The sequence below is a fragment of the Columba livia genome, chromosome 1, assembly GCF_036013475.1.
Source record: "Columba livia isolate bColLiv1 breed racing homer chromosome 1, bColLiv1.pat.W.v2, whole genome shotgun sequence".
Taxonomy (NCBI): Eukaryota; Metazoa; Chordata; class Aves; order Columbiformes; family Columbidae; genus Columba; species Columba livia.
In genome coordinates this window covers 77907702-77924922 of record NC_088602.1, presented here as the reverse complement: position 1 = coordinate 77924922, position 17221 = coordinate 77907702, and the positions used below count along the sequence as shown (strand labels likewise).

The 17221-nt window shown below is 38.2% G+C and overlaps 1 protein-coding gene across 2 annotated transcripts in view; it reads left to right on the top strand.

The window, feature by feature from the left end:
- CXADR (CXADR Ig-like cell adhesion molecule) overlaps window positions 1-13695 on the top strand; it is a 36407-nt gene extending 22712 nt beyond the window's left edge. The window contains exons 7-8 of one of the 2 annotated variants that reach the window (XM_065063630.1): window positions 86-272; window positions 13120-13695. In XM_065063630.1, coding sequence (XP_064919702.1) covers window positions 86-272; window positions 13120-13161 — 229 coding nt within the window. In that variant the 3' untranslated portion in view covers window positions 13162-13695. Of the gene's footprint in view, window positions 1-85; window positions 4530-13119 lie in introns of those variants that run through there. The other variant, XM_065063622.1, reaches the window with a different exon arrangement.
- The last annotated feature ends 3526 nt before the right edge of the window (window positions 13696-17221 follow it).

Here is a 17221-nt window from a genome sequence, read left to right as displayed (position 1 = left end):
AACAAACTGAAAATTTTCTTCGAAAGCTCCCATATAATGATAGTGACTGAACTCTTGTTCTGCAACTGTTCTTTGTGTATTTCAGAGAAGATGTTCCACCTCCAAAAAGTCGCAGTTCAACAGCCCGCAGCTACATAGGCAGCAATCGTTCTTCTCTGGGTTCGATGTCTCCCTCAAATATGGAAGGATATACTAAAACTCCATATAGCCAAGTCCCAAGCGAAGACTTTGAACGTACTCCTGCTCAAAACCCAACCTTTGCACCTCCAAAGGTAGCTGCACCTAATTTAAGTAGAATGGGAGCTGTTCCTGTGATGATTCCAGCACAAAGCAAAGATGGGTCCATAGTATAAAATATTATTAATTTAAATGCGTTTTTTAAAGTGTTCATTGTAAGTATTAGAGAGATCTACGGTGTTCCATTCCTCGTTTAAACAATGGCATGCAATTTTCCTTGAAAAAAATGAACAAGTTAGTTTGAAAAGCCACCAATTCTCATTTTTAATTTTAAACTTACTAACATATGCCATTTGAACTGTTTGCTAAAATCATTGAAGTTGTTAAATAAATATCAGACACTAAAGGTATTTGGACCTTTGGTAGGTTGCTGAAGAGACGTTGTCAGCTATTGTGCAGTTCTGAATATGTAACAGTGAGACACAAGTGAGAAGTAACAAAGCATTTCATGTGTAGAGCACGAAGTTTCTCAGAGTTGCTGAAACTTTGTCCTCAGTTTTAGAATAACAGATGTTTTAATTTGGCCACTCTCTGATGAACTTGCAGGAGGCTGAAATATTGAGGATGACTTTGAATTCTGTTGAGACTCAGAGTACTTATTCAGTTCTTTAACCTGGTAATGTTTGTTTGGACCACTTCTTGAGCTCTTATTTCAGGGCTACCAGTTATTTGATTGGTTCAATGAATTTCATGAGTTTATGCTGAATTTAAAACTTCAGTGAGTAGAACTGTGACTGGAGACCTTGCAAGCTCTTTAAAACATGATTTTTTCTGAAATAACTAGTTCTGGTCGTGTCAGGTAATTTAATACTTAGGTTATCTGATGTAAGAGGTCCTGTAAGGTTGTTGGTAGTGGTATCGAGGCTTCAAAATCTATAGATCAACTGTTACTGTCACAGTGAGAATGAATATGTATCTCTGTACAGGTCCTAAGTTAACTGTACCTTGCGTTTTCCAAAGCCTGTTTAGATTCTAAAACAGTGCTCTTTCCAAGCTCCGTGGCATTTTAATGAAAACTGTTAAATAACTGGTATTTGGCATCTGTCCTCTTGCTCTAACATCACCTTGGAAATGTCATTTCCCATATACATGTAAGCAGTAGGCAGCCTTTACTAAGATGCTAACATCTTTCTGTATGGCTTTGTAAGGAGTTTAAAGCTCATTTCTCACCTCTTCCATAGCCCTAAATATTCTTATTAACAGACACTTAGACTTTTAAGAGTAAGAGTTTAATGCAACCAGAATCTGAGAAGAAATAGTTATTCAGAATTGTTGATACAAATCTCACGTTTCAGGATTAAAAACTCCTTCTTCTCAGTTTTGCAAACTTAACAAACGTGTCACAGAAGGAACAGAATGATTCTTCATCTTAACTTTCAGATGTACTTAAGGACTTTTGATAGCTTTTGATGGCTGATATTATATACCTGTAGAAGCAGGATATAAAGCTTAGTGCAGTTTGAATCTTTGTGGATTTTCTTCTTCCTTCCTATTTTTTACTTTCTTTCCTCTCCTGTGCTGGTGGATGAGAGGGGAGAAGAGTCCCTTCAGCTTTTTCTAGCTGTAGATTGTAAACTGCAAGGTATTTTGGAAAGCTCTAAAGGCATATAGTATGTGGCACTGATGTTGATGAAGGAAATACCTGAGTAGCCTGTTGAAAGATGTTAGGATTATTTCCATGTAGCAACAGTGCAAGAGAAAATATTTCCCCAAACTTCTAGGTTTAGTGTCTGCTTTTTTGTAGCTGCTTATAGATCTGTGATAAATCCTTTGGCTTACTACTAAATGTTTGTCCTATCTATAGTTAGGTGCACAATTTTTGGCTGGCACTAGTAATGTAAAGAACATACCCTTCATACTGAATTTAGAAACTTGAATGGCTATTAAGTATTCTAGATTTAGTTTTACACATTTGGGACATTTTTAGATTGTAAACTGATACTGTTAGAGATCAGGTTTTTTTATCTTTCATGTGTGCCTTTTCAATAAACTTTGCCTGATTGTAACTTCAGTTTTTATGAAATTTCTGGTGCCTAAATTCACTGTTTAAACAGGTGCTTAGATGATGGTACAGTTCTTAAAACATGACACTGTGATCTGATTTCTTGATTCTAATGTACTATTTATACCTCTTCATGCCTATTTTTGGATGTGACTTCAGTGGCTCTCTCTGTATTGTTCTGTATTTCAAAATGTCAGTTACTCCTTCAATTGCTGATTACTATTTAAGTGTTTATATTCCTGAAAACTGTTCAGTTGTTGTACCAGTGAGGTGGATGATTGACTTGTGTGGTAAATACTAGGTTTAGTAACTGTGCCAAACATATGCTTATGAAGAACAATAGATGAGGAGACATCTTCTTGCATCCAATTATTGTGATAGAAGAGACTTCTGAGGTTTTAATCACACGCTGATTGTTTACCTTAAAACAAAGGCCTTCCTTAATTAAAAGGGTATAGTTGTTATAAATACAAGTTGAGTCCAAAACTAAACTGAATCACAGACTGAGAGATAGCTATAAACCTAAGCAATCAGGCAACAAACCTACTGAATTTGGTTCTTAGCCATCTGTGGACATACGGGAGATTAGATGTGAGGTTTGTTTTTTGTTTGTTTGCTTGCCTTTTTGTTGCTGCTGTTTTGTTTTGGTCTTTATTGTAGTTTTGGTTTTTGTTATTGTTGTGGGGCTTTTTTTGTTTGGCCTGAGACCCTGTGCTTTCAGTCGGGTAAGCCCTGAGACACTCAAGAACAGAAACTTATCTCACTAAAGCACACAGAGCAGAGTTTACACATGCTTAATGCTCTGTCAGCTTCTACAAAATAATAAATGGACAGAACAGAAGGACAATGTGATGTGCCCTCAGAGCCTAGCTGTTAGGCTTAGCAGCCTTGACAGTGTCTGTCTATTTATGCAATTGCATGGAAAAAGAAAAGAAATAGAATCTGACATAGTCCTTATCTGAAATAAAGAACTTCCGACTTGGGGTAAACTTTGCCTCAAGTTGGTGTCACCATGCCTTTCTGAATGGAAACAACACTACTATGAAAACATAATACTGCAATTATATGTTATTTATTTAGTCAATAGATTGTTCACTTACACTGGATTATGATTCTCAAAAGCAGCTACTATAGTTTCACAATGATTTCTAGCTGTGTAGGAGATGAACTGGTTAAACACGTGAGGTGTCCAATCTTACAGATAACTCTGCTGACTGAAGTCTTCTAGAAAGTAATGGCAGCTGATACACCAGTTAGAAGGTGGCATTTTTAATGTCTCATTTTACTAAAGGAAAAAGGGGTGGGGGGGGACAGTCTACCATTATGTAAATAAGTGAATTCAAGAAACCTCTAGTTAATGTCATGACTGTAAACTTGCCTGTTCAGGACTACTATATATAGAAGAGAAACCTCAGTTTTAGCATGGTGTGACTAAAGTGTTTAGACTTGTAATACTGTAGAGGTTACGTAACACTTGTCCATACGTTACAAGCATTTTCATAAACTTTCTGAAATGGATATTTAAATATATTTGTGTGAAACTTCCTTACCTAAAATCGAATACTTCTTCCAAAACTGTGTAGTGCACAGAAATGCCTTTTTGGAGGGGTAAAATGTGACTTTTGAAAGAAATGTACAACGCATACATCTTTATTGACTCTGATAGTTGCATTCATGTTAGATGTATGCTTCCTGCTTAATAGTACAAGTAAGACTGCTTAATTGCAAGCTTTTCGGTAATGCTGAATATTGTATATTACTGGTTTCCATGATAGGTTTTTGGTTTTGTTCTTAACAGTGTATATTCTGAATCACTTTAGTTCTTTGTTCCAGTCTAAAGACATGATGCTATTTGTGTCACTTAAACCTTGTTTTATACACTTGATAGGTGCTTTATGGGACCCTTTGGTTATTGGTCCTCTAGTATTGAGGCGCAGCTCAATTGAAATTGGAGCAATAATATTACCTGGAATCTAAAATGTTATGTTACGTTACGCTTCTCATGCACAAAGCATGGACTTGAATATTGATATGAATTTCAGTATGAGGTTTTATATTCCTACTTTTGGGGGAATGGTATTTTAAAATGCAAGTATTGTGAGTGAATTTGTAAAAACAAAATTCAAAACTTTAAAATTATGTAGTTCCATGACAGACTTGTGTACTTTTTGAAATAAAACTGTTGGAGAAAACAGTAGTCTGTCTTTATTTTAAGGCAGCACTTGTGTATGGCTTCAGCTTTTTCTTTATGTAATTGGAAGTGAACTAATAAATATGGCTGTGTATACCATGCTGGCATTAATAATTTGATTTCTTGCCTTTTTTCCCCCTACTAATATCTGAGGAAAGTAAAACTTTAGGTGTTTTTCAACATGCGCTTACTTGTGGTTTCTAATTACAGATACACAGATGTAGTGATCAATTTTAAAAGCATATGCAATGATCTCAGCAGCTATTCTGAAATATAAGGCTGGAAAGGAGCTTCAAATTAAATGTAATCCCTCGACGTTTTAGGTAGAACCCAAAATTTCTGGAACTGTTAAATTTTTGTCTTTTAAAAATCAAACAAGCAGGTTTACAGCACTCAAAGCATGTTGATAAAAATGTTTGGTTTTATATTGTCAGTTAATGTGTATATTTTTTGATTCGAATGAGTTGTCTTGGTATGCTCCCACCCCTGGGCCTTGCAAACCAACTAATTGCTGTCCTTGTAATTTTACCTAAGGTAATGCAGTTTCTCCAGTGTTGTCTTGGGCACATATTTTTAGGAAACAAAGTTTGGCATGGGCACTGTTTGCATTAATGACATGTATTATGTTTATCTGATTGGAAGTCTAATTAGCTTACATTTGTTTATAATGTGTGCATATCTTCATATGTTAATGTGTACCTGTGCCGTGCCAGATGTTTCAGTCACTCTGTGTATCTCTGAAAAACCTGTTTGATACATGTGTGCACAAGCATATGAAGTTAAACAGAGTACTAGTGGAAAAACCTTCAGTAATTTTCTCTATTTCAAATAAAGATTTGTGCTTAGATACAAAAGGAAACCTAATAAAAATGCAGATTCAGATTTATTTGTATGTATTTGTAGAGCTCTAAGAAACCTTCCTACACCCTTTTAATGTTGACGTCCACTTCCCGAAGGTTTAATTTTGTCACAGATGGCACTTGGCATGTCTCAGCTGCCCCAGGTCTTTGATTTGGAGATGCGGTGATTGTGACTCAAGGGAGTTGAGTCCCTCCAGCTTGTCTGTGGCAATTCCAGCAAAGCGGGTAGTGCTTTCCCAGGAGTGTCCTGAAAGAACATAGAGGGCACCCTTCCTGTGGTAGTTCTACAAGACCTTTGTGGTCCTTGTATATGTATGAGACAATGCCTGGGGTAAAGCTTCTTAAAAAGTCTGCCATGTTCTTTATTTCCTCTGAACATCTTGGACTCTGTACTTTGAGCTTGTTATTTTCAAATTTACTTCTCAGATGGGAGAAGCTTGGGTTCTTTCAAGCTCTGTGATAATGCTGATAAGCAGTTAATTGTTAGGCTGCTTTAGAAAACAGTTAATGCCAGCCATTTAGCCTTGCTTTCTTGCATGTAAAATCCATCAAACAAAACCAGAGAAGCTTGTGAAGAAAACAGCCGATCAAGAAGCAAGAGTAGAGTGAAAGAATCTATGAATGTTGCTTACTTTTCCAAGTTTCAGCTTGTTCTAAAATTACTTTTCACTTTTGGGGTGACTGTAGGTGGTTGCTTACAACATGAAGACTTGCATCTAAATGTAAAAATAATGTGTACTTGAGTTATGATGATTCTGTTGCTTTTTACACTTGATTTAGGCTTTTTGCAGAATGGTAAAGGCACAGCGATCAGGAGAAGAATATGAACCTTTAATTTTATAAAATAACCACTCTGGCAGAAAACTGTCCTGGAGGATTGCATTGTCCCTGCTTGTGACTTCCATTCAAAGTCAAGTTTCTGAAAACAGAGATCCTGTAAGGATCCTTTGATTTTCTTTTTTATTTTTTTAATTTATTTTTTTTCATATTGTTGTGAGTCAGTGTTAGTGTCACCCTCATAATTTGGAGTTTTGAAGTCTTCAGCTGTTGAGTACTCACCAGGTGGCTTTGAACATACGAAGTGGATATAGCATTTTGTGGCAGCAGCTGGTAGCTGGGTCTTCATTTTAGTGGGTCAGCACAGTTATTGACATCTTTTATTTTTTAGATATCATTGACCAGATCAAGGACAATTCTATCATGTTATTCAGGAACGATTAGGATAGTTGTGCAACTCATACAGGAACCTGGTATGATGCCAGGATTGCTAGATGGTGGGAGTGGAGCAGCTTTATAAAGAAGTTGAGTGTGTTAGTTACACAACTTGATTATGTAACAATTTTAAAACACGGCAATATTAGAAGCGACGCTAACATCTGAAAGCATGTCACTTTGCCTTCAATAATCTAATTTTTGCCTCAGGGGAAAATCCTCTGGAGGCAGTGTGTCTGCTGGGAAGCGCAGAAAGCTGCGATGCACTGACAGTTGTCCCACTTCTCGGGGCCGGGCACTGCGGTTCTGTGGGCTGCGGGCAGGCAGGACCAAAGTTGAGTGCCGTACCTGAAGGCTATTGGGCTCTTTTCCCAGAGTATTCTTCCTAATTGCAAAATGGGGAGAGGAAGCAGCAGGTCTGATCAGTTTGTGGGAGGAACCTCAATTCTGGAAACACTAAAGGGCTGTCCAGCTTCTTAAAGCCTTTCCCTAACTCTGTTTTCCAGCCGCATCTGGTTCAGTGGTTTTCAGACAATCTGCAAAACCTTTGGGTTTAGAGTTGCTTATAGAGCCAGTATATCTTCATTGCTTAAATTTCAGGGTTTCATACTACTACCATGAACTAACTTCTGTATATGATGGCTTTGGTTATATTATTGCAAACAATACTGTATAAAGAAACAGAAACTGTAGACTAAAGTCTCCTAAATGCTCCACACAGGGCAAATGGTGACAGCACAGCTTCTTGGTGCTCTTGGCCCAAACACCTCCAGGGGTGCAGTGGTTACTGACATTAGGTAGCAATTCATTCAGAATGTGGTGTCAAGGAATAGTAAATCAAATGGTAAAGAGCTGTAAAAGTAACTTCATACATCGTTAGTATAATAGCTTCTAATTATGTCAGTTTTGCAAATTATGTTCTGTGTGAATAGGAAAGAAACTGAGATTTTGTTTCTTGTGGCCAGTTAGTGCTGTGCAAGTAAAGTAACACGCTCTCGCAGCATATGATTTGGCCTGCTCCGTGATTTATAAGTGAAACTACTATTGCATACAGGAATCTGAATCTCCTTGTTTGATTTTGCTTGGTAATATTTTACTTGTTAAACAGCAGTCAGGATTAGTCGGATTTCACAGAAGTTAAAGTGTGCAGCAGAGCATCCGTTCTCTGTGTTTAAGGTCTCCGATTTCAACCAGCAGCAGCAGCAGCTCACAGTGTCTCGCTAGTCATCTGAACCGGGGGTGTTTCTAAGAAAATATTTGCTGAAGTCAAAACATGTGCTGTGCCTTATTTAACTGTAGGAGATCAAGATAAAATTGTTACTTAAGGTTGCCATTTCCTAGTAAAATAGCTCAGGTGGGGAGGGATGCTGATGCCCTTAGACCAGAAATTGAGACAACTGGTGATAATACATAGAGCTACTGAATTGCTTGTGACTGCTAAAGATGACAACTCTGGGGCACAGCTGGTGGTTTGTGGAACATGTCAAAAAGCTTATGTTGTGGCTGCTAGCACTGAACTTCTCATCCGGATAAATAAAATGCCCTTCCATGTCGCTTCCAATCCTGTAACTGTCAAAAGCAGAAACAGTTCATCTAAGCTGGAAGAGCTGTAAAATACAAAATAAAGCTTGTAGTTGCTTGAATTTAATATATCTTTCCCTGTTTCTTGTTGATACACAGGAAAAATTACAACTGACTCGAAGGGCACAGCTTCCAATGAACTGGCCTTGCCCTGGTTTTGTCCTTGTATTCTGTAATTCAATATGAAATTGCTTAAGAGTTGCAATGTCTTTTTCTCTTACTTCAGAATTGAGTTGTGGTTTGGGTGACAACTTTATGTAACCTATTTAATTTAAATACCTTGTATCCCTATTTAAGATGAGGTAATTGTGTTTAAAACACAGAACCTAAAAAAAACCCACAAAAACATGGTCTCCCCTTCCAACTCCAGCCCACTTAGAAAAAGAATTATGCCTAAATAAGAGTGCTTTGTATTGAAACAACATAATAAATATGTGTTTAGGAACACCAGGTGCTCCTTTGGGCTGAGGCTTGGGCAGTGACTAAATGTGACTGCTGATGGTTTGCAGTGACTTGCTAAGAAATGTTAGGTTTTCCAACAGAAAGCAAAATAACATCAAGTTGCCAGAAAGTTATTTTCTTATTCCTTACTCAGGAAAATATTTTGGTAAGAAAAGAGCAATCTGCGTCAATTTTTTTTTTTGTATAAGCTCTGACAAAAAGCTGTAAACTCTGCAGAGGTCGCGTAAGGAAATGTACAGCTCAGGTATTAAGGTGATTTTTAATAGGTTTTAACAGTTGTAGTGAGAAATGCTAGATTTATATTGCCTTTACACACACTGTATTGCTAGGCTAGAAGTACACACTTCTACATTCCTTTTATTTACCCCCAAAAAGTGTAACTGAAGCATGATTGACTAGTATGGACCAGAGCTTAGAGTTGGTGAATAAAACGTCTGTTTTCATGACTGTAGTTCAGGTCATGAATGATGTTTCTTCATTTGCAGGTCATTCAGGGAAAAAAATTCCTCAGACGCATCTTAATTGTGTTTTGTTGGTTTGCTTTTAGGAGCAAGACAATGAAAGTTGTGATTCTTGTACAGATAACATACAGTTCTGATCACGCTAGACTTGCGTACTTGAAAGGTGTTGCTGTTAAAATCAAGGTTATGTTCCTACTTAAAGTATTTTAGGTGTATGAATATATGCATATCAATGTGATTTTTTTTTAATAGTGCATGAAGTAGGTGGGCAGGCTGGAATCTTGGAGAATGCCTTATTCGTAGATGAAAAAGCTGGAAAGAGTGTTGAAGCCTTTATGCTCAACAGTCCTTTTTGTTGCCTGAATTAGTGTAATTTTCCTGCCCTGGTGTTACCTGGGCAAGCTGGGATTTTAATCAGCACTTTTGAGTGGAGCATCCAACTGACAGTGAAAATTAGGTCATTATATTACACATGTGAATTGTATTCTGACAACATCCCACATCTGTGCCAACCACGTTAACTAGTTAACTTGCTGCTGGCTTTATGGCTTGTACATGAGGGGAAAATTGCTGAACACACAGGGAAGCTTAGGGCATCCTTAATGCTGGACACAACTAAGAGAAGCTCACTTACTAGTCGTAATAACAATAATAAAAGAATCCTAAGGCAAGGGTGTCTGATTAACAGAGGATTGATGTCTGGGCTCTGTCGTGACTTAACCATGTGATTATTTTTTTTGTCCTTTTTGAAACATTGGCATCTTATTCCTTGGCTTCCTCATTTGTTAGAATGGAGATAATTCTGTTGAGTTTCAGGTACTTTTGGAATTAGACTTTCCCATAGCACTGCCATTTTTTTAAAGCTATCCTTGATGATTCTTTTTAGTCTTTATCAGCTGCCCATCTAGTGCTTATTTTCATTTCTTTCATAATCACAGAAAATTTTCAAATATATGTATTTAGTTACCTTGATCAGTATGTCTGTGGTTGTCTTCTGTCCCCTGCCAGTTACTGTTTTTTTTAATTCTGTCCTGACAATAGTCACTCTTCCAGTACTTCTAGCACTACTTGGGTATTTTGAGTTGTGGTAAAAATAATGGTGGGACAGATCTCATTAGGCAGCTGCTTGAGGGCTAAAGATCCCCCAAAGCCCATTGCCAGTACAAGGGGAAACACGTTTCCTCTGGAGGCTTTGTCACAGGGACCAGGAGGTGGCTTCTGTCTCCTTCCACTCACTGGCATGTGGGAGAGCGTTCACCTGGGCTGGTGTCCCTCATCACTCCACTGGGCCACTTGATAGGCCGCTTGGAAGGCCACTGGGCCTCCCCACCCTTTTCACCTGCTGCTCACAAGGGTGTTTGTTGGAGGGTGTTCTCAGGATAAGGTAGTTCATCCTATTTCTTTTGCAAATCCAGAATTAAGATGTGCTGAGGACTTCTCTTCATTGCTACTGGTATTGGAGGTGTCTAGCTGTGTATACTTACACTGCCAGGCTGAGGTACATAAAGAGAGACATAAAGCTCCTTTTTGTCATCGTTGCATTGGCCTTGTCAGCAACAAATTACTCCTTGGTTTTGGCTTTTTATATGACTTTCTTCTGCTTACAGCTTCCCACTGACGATGGTGGCTGATCTTCCTCTTTCTATTCCATTCTGCCTTTTTATGTCTGTTTACTGTTTTTATTTCACCACTTAAGCAGGATGGATTTTTAGTAGACAGTTTTTCCCTTGTCTGAGTATAGTATGTCTCTGTTGAACATGCTTTTATGGAGGTTCATTCGTTTTACCGATCTTTTCTGTCATAGTTGTTGTTCTTAACTAGTTTCACTCATTTGTCTTTGGTTTAGTCATTAGGCACTTTAAATACACATAATTATATTTTAGACTGGCCCCTGGTTTTCCAGCTTAAATGTAATAAGGTTATGATTGCAAGTACTTGGGCAGACAGCATTTCTCATGAATTGGTATTTTTCCTTGAAAGATCCCAAGGAATTATCACATCTTGTTTATAAGTTACAACACTGGATGTTTTTTGTTTGTTTGTTTGTTTTGTTTTCTTTATCATGGTTGCATGAATAACTAGCTGCATGATAGGGTTCACTTGCCAGACTTCATTTTTCTTTACTTTTTTTTTGGTAGAGACTTACTGAAATGAGAGGGAAAGAAGAAAATCAACACTGAAAGGATCAGGACAGTGCAGGCAAAGGAGAACAGATTATGTTGTATTTGTTCCATTTTGCCCTTCTAGCTCATTTCAGCATGTGATTTTTAACTTGTGCTTTTCCAAGCAGCTAGAGGATCAGAAGCTCCCACCCCATCCCGTCTGGTCTGTGTGTGCCTCATGGCAAGCCTTTTGCTTCATAAGCAGGATAGGTTAATTTTTCTTGACTCATTCTTGAAAGGGAGTGAACAGGCCGTGCTTGATGAAGAGCCGTGATTACATGAGCCCCTGCTTGCGTGCCTGCTTTATCCCTGAGAATAGCTAAAGTTATAAACGTTTTGTCATGTAAGAGCTCTGTTTCCTCAGGCTTTACCAATACAGGGGGATTGGACAGACTGTGTGGGGAGCAGCTTGGTCTTATTTTAGAAGGCATATATTTACTAATCATTGATTAGTTATCTGTTTGAGAGCTATTAATGCAAAAGGTTGGAAATCGAGTGTTTTGTTAGCTGTGACACACAGACAAGAACAGAGACAGAAAGGACAGCCCAAATGAATTTGCCTCTTATAGAGAGTAAGTTAATTTGATCAAATACAATTTCAGGCTGATACCAGGGTTCTTGTTCCTGTGAGGACAGATGTGTTAGGGTAGAGTGGAAAATAAATTCCAGGAGAAAAAAAAATGTTGCCATAGTCTTCCAATATGGAAAATATGTTAAATAAATTATCTTGAAAATACACTTTTACACTGTTACATTCCTTAAAAGAAAATTTTTATAAGCAATAGCCAGAATTAAGTTGTAAAACAGATTCTTACGCTAGCTAGTTTAAATAGAAGTTAAATATGGTGAATTAATGCCAAGCACTACTTGATCCTGATTTGAGTTATGCTTCCAAGCAAGGTTTTGTGGAGGTACTCAATTATTTTTACTGTCACACACAACTGGAAGATTTTATTTGATGTGTAATTCTAGTTGCAATGTGACAGTTCAAAAGGAAGAAAGTAAGATGTTACAGACATAGCATGAGCCAACAGTTTTAATTACTGGTCTTACAGGGAAACTGTGGTGCTGTTGAGGCATGTTCTAATATTCTGTAAAGACTGGTAGAGTAATAAAAAAAAGCCTTTAATAAGCTGAAATGCAGTAAGAAAATGAGATGTTTGCAGTAAATGCAATATATCTGTATACCTTTGTGCATTATTAATTAGGAAGAGTGGTTTTCTGCTAGAATATAATATTTGGAAAATTAACACTGGTAACTCCCAGCAAAGTCTGAGTACAGGCCACATACAGAAAAGGCAATTTTGCAGCATGAAGTGGTAGCAAAAATGCTTAGTTATCATTTTTCTTACAATATCAGTCTTGGAATATTAAGTCAAAGAATACAGAGCTGAAAAAGAACTGGAATAATTTTTTACTATCTGTGGGCAAAAAAAAAGTATCCCCAGAAAAAGTTAATAAATATAGCAAAGGAACTAGAACGAACTTCTGAGGAAATGGTGAAACAAGCCACTATGCAGATTGGGATGAGTCACTGGATTCTTTGCAAGAACTGAGTATTTATAGCAGTAAATAACAAATGTGTGGATCTTTGATAATTCAAGTTACTACTATGAAACTGGGGAGGGATATCTAAGCTGACTTTGACAGATACTTCAAAAATTGGTGGCAGTAGCTATGCCCTGGGAAATCCATGAGGATTTTCAAATAACCTAGGTGGTGAAGATACTGGCAATTTGTTGTTAAGTTAAATGTACAGTCATTTAAGGCCCACTGATAAACTGATTCTATTTGCTACCCCATTGCACTGGTTTTCTGCAAGACACTGGTTTAAACTCTAATCTGAGTGACAGTAACTTTGGTGATGATTGGAATAGTGCATTGAATTACTGTATATTACAATATCTAGCCTCTTGTTAATATAGATTTATGATATTCTTTCTTTTTATAGTATGACATCGCACACAAGATTGGTGACATAACAGTGGTATAAACATGAAGAAACAGGCATCATTTTTTGCATGACTTTCAAGTATGGTGAAACTGAAGTACATTATGAAATGAAGTGCTGTTTTTTTACTTGATCTCACTTTAGATTCAAGATTGTTAAGTAGGCTGTATTCAGTTTTGTAAGTACCACATTTTTTTTTCTTTTACATGTTTTTAATGCAAAGTTTACAAAGTGCCTACCAACAGTTTTCTCGCTAGTTCTGCATTTTGAAAAGCGTGCTCAATCACTCCTCTCTGCCTCTCCACCATGGAGATTCGAAAGCTTGTGAGGTTAACAAAATCAACTCAGGTAATACAAAATATGGCCTTAAGCAGTGGGGTGTTGGAAGAGATTGTGATCTGAAACAGGGTAGTTTTGTTTTTTCCTAACTTTCTGGTCTGCTGATTCAATAGGAAGTGTATCGTTTAGCCGATGCTGCAGTGATACCAATGAGTTCTTACAACCTCTGTGTGATGTGCGCTGTATTTTAAGATTGTATATATTTTATAACACTTAATAAAATGTACTTGAATGTTACAGCTAACGTGTGCTTCAGCATAACCTGTTAATGCGGGTGTTGTGGTAACTCGTATCTGTGTGGTGCCTCATTCCTTCTGCTCCCCAACTTAACCCTGCAGGAGACGGGAGGAAGAAGAGCGCTCTGGTTATGGGGCCCTTGTTGCCTCCTGCGGTGCAGGGACTTTGGGTATTGATTTCATAAGGAAAATATTAAATTATGGAACCACCTAAGGGTGAGGCCACTGTGGACCGATCCCGTGGATGTGAGCTTAGTAATTGATCTTCAGAGCCTGATACACCACTGGTTCTTAGACATTTTTGATAACTCATCTGTCACAGTCCACATAAATCAGAGCACACTGAAGGACATCCCAGCATTATTTAGGAAGTAACAGTGAGCATATGCAAACTTAAACCTGTCTTTGATCAACGACATTTCTGTGCTCTTGAGAAATACTGGGTGTATGTGCTGGTTTTTTTTTAGTATTGTAAATACATAGATACCTATTTAAAGCATAATCCAGTGATATCTGCTATGCTGTGCTCTGAAGGTAACCATGTAATCTGCTGGTGAAACTAGTGCTTATAATGCTGGAAAAAATATTACTTCTTAAATTATATTTGCTTCTGGTTTTGAGAGGAATGCAGGTAATTCCAGAATAAACTCAAACGCTTTTCACCAAAAGATCCGTATAGTTGGTTTTGTCACCGTACCTGAAAAAAACAAGTAAAACCATCTAAGAAAACACTAATATCTTCATGAGAAAAATGAGAGGAGGGTCTCTAAATGTCACAAGTTTAAGTAGCCAATTAAAAATCTTTCTGAATCTAATTTAATTTCAAGATTATAATTACAGAAAAGATACTTTGTCTTTAAGAAGCACTTGTTTTTATGCCAAAACATTACATTCTCATTCTCTCCTTTGACTCCATGCTGCCTAAACTTGTCTGTGAGTGAATCTGGCAAGTAACTAATCAGGCTAGAATTCCACTGGGATCAGTATGAAAGTTTCCTGGTCAAGAAGCAGCAATCGTCTGTTTAGTGTATGTTCTGTAAGGCAGTGATTTATGGATATAACTTATCTTTTTTGCTAGAGTGTACTCCATATAAAATGAATAAGTTTCTCCCCCCCACAATGATCACCATCATCTGAGTGCTTAATTGCTGGTGTTTTAGGAAAGGAGGAAAAATGTAGGAATTACTGTGCAATCTTATAGTGTCACTTAAAAATGGAGTTTTGTAAAAACTTTCTTTATTTTTTCAGAAAAATCTGCAAAACTTGATGCACCAAAGTATGTTATTGAAGGAATAAGTGAAATAAACTATTTTTTGTACTCAAATTCCTACCTAAATTAATTTTTAATATGTTTATATTTTCAGTAAAGGAGCAATATGTAACAAATGCTGTCATGGTAGTTAAATGTGTGTTTTGCAAAGACACTTTCGTTTTGGTTTTCTTTAAGAAACTAATAACTGCACAACTACTTTTTCATCAGTCTAGCGAGTTGCTTGGCTAATCCACGTGTTCTTACCTCTAATACAAAGAATAGCTTGGTCATGCATGGTCAGTGGGTGGAAAGCGCCTGGCTCTTCTGCCAACACTATTAAATGAGAAGAAGTGCATTTCACCTACCTTAACTTCTTGCCGAGGCTTGCTTTTCACAGGAAGGTTCAAGCAGGTGCTTATTTGGTAACTGTGCTCTTGCCCACACCCAAAAATACCTCATCTGATGTTTAATATGCAAGCTAACTGACCTGGACAGTCAGACGAAGCCTAAATGTCACCGATACTTGGTAGCCTGCATCTTTGCTGCAAAACAGGTAAACCTACTTGCAGTGCTTTCCCACCATCCGTGCATAATATGTTGTTCTATCAAATGGGAATCATTAGATCAAGCTGATACTTTACTCCATTTAGTTCAGACCACTTCACTTTCATTTCTCCAAAAGCCATTACAATTACAGACATCTGAAGTACAGCACTGTACTCATCCATTCTCACGCTTCCTCATATCTTCTTCGTGGTTACCAAGCCTTGCAGTCGTGTAGACCTGTAGGTTTGATGTAGGCTTTGGAAAATGTATGTTGCAAGCTCTTAATGAGGTTGGTTATGTGGGTTCAGGCAGCCTTGGTGGCATCTTGCCTGTTCTCTAGGGTTTAGGGCAAGCCAGGTAGTTCACCAGATGAACTTTCCCATGGATTCGGGGCTGATTTGGATTTGAGCTTTGTCCTGCAGGCAATATAGCTGCAACAGGCTCAGAAATAGGAAAATCTATGCCAGTGCAATGTGATTTCACATTGCTACGGGTGTATCTGTGCCCGAATGATACCATTATAATTATTTGCATAAAATTAAGAAACCTCTAACCAGGACTCTAGCATATGCATTTTGAACGGCAGTGTTCAGCATGCTATAGAAAGAATTGGCGTAGCCCATCTTGCTCTTGGCTTTTCTTTTGTGGCCTTGGGCTACCTCCAGTCTTGCCAGTGTAAGGACTGGTGCAGCAGCTGTGAGCCACATCAGAGACATGATTTAGCTTAAAATTCCTTACATATGGTGTAGTATAGTTTTAACTCAGGTATGCCCGTCATTTCAGTTCACCAGGCAGCTGCACCGATATTTGTACTGACAACAGGTGATGGAGGCAGTGTGGAAGTGGAAACAAGGATCAAAGTATAAAAGGAAGGTGGACGACTGCTTTCAGCAGCAGTGCTAAAAGGGCTCAAGGTACTTGAGGGCTCTGATCTGTGAGCAGGGGCTTGGACCAGGCAAACTCCAAAGGTGCTTTCTAACTTCAGCTCTTACGTGATCCTGTGGGAAAGAAGAAAATAATGCACATACCCAAGTTCTCTCTGCATCAAAATATGGTGAGCCTCAGCTGCTGTGTAAAGTTGAAGGTGCTGGAAAGCTACAGACACCTCAGCTTTTGATACTGATGTTTCCAGGCACCTCTAGCCTCCTATCCTGCTCAGAAACCCCTTAGTCTGAGCAGGATGCACAGCTCGCATTGTGTTGCATGTGTGTCCTGTGGGCTGCCACACGTATGAACCTTCACAAGTGTCCACAGGTATCCAGAGCGTGTTCCCAGGGCATCCTGCTCCAGTCAGTGCTGGGACAAAGCACACTGGCAACTGCTGCACTTTTGATACTTCAAAGGGGATGGTAGTTGTTAGTGCTGATGTTGTCTTCAACTGTGAGCTTGCAAATGTGTGCAGTTACTTTCTGCGGCTCTGGAGCAGTTATGAGTCTCTCCCTGAGGCATCTTGTGAAACATTCACATGGGCAAATCACCTTTGGCTTCAGTGGCCGAGCTGGTGGGTCACTGGCACTGCAGTTCTCTTTGCGGGCTCCGTGTCTCCTGGGTTACTTACAAAACATAGATGGATTAAATACAAATGAAGAATTGTTTAATTCAGTCTCAACTCCAGTAACATGTGGAAGATAAAGAGGGAAACCATTACTTAAAAGGAAACCCCAGCATCTTTCTCTACAATTTGATGCCATGTTCAAAGATTTCTTGCTGAAATCCACGTATCTGAAGC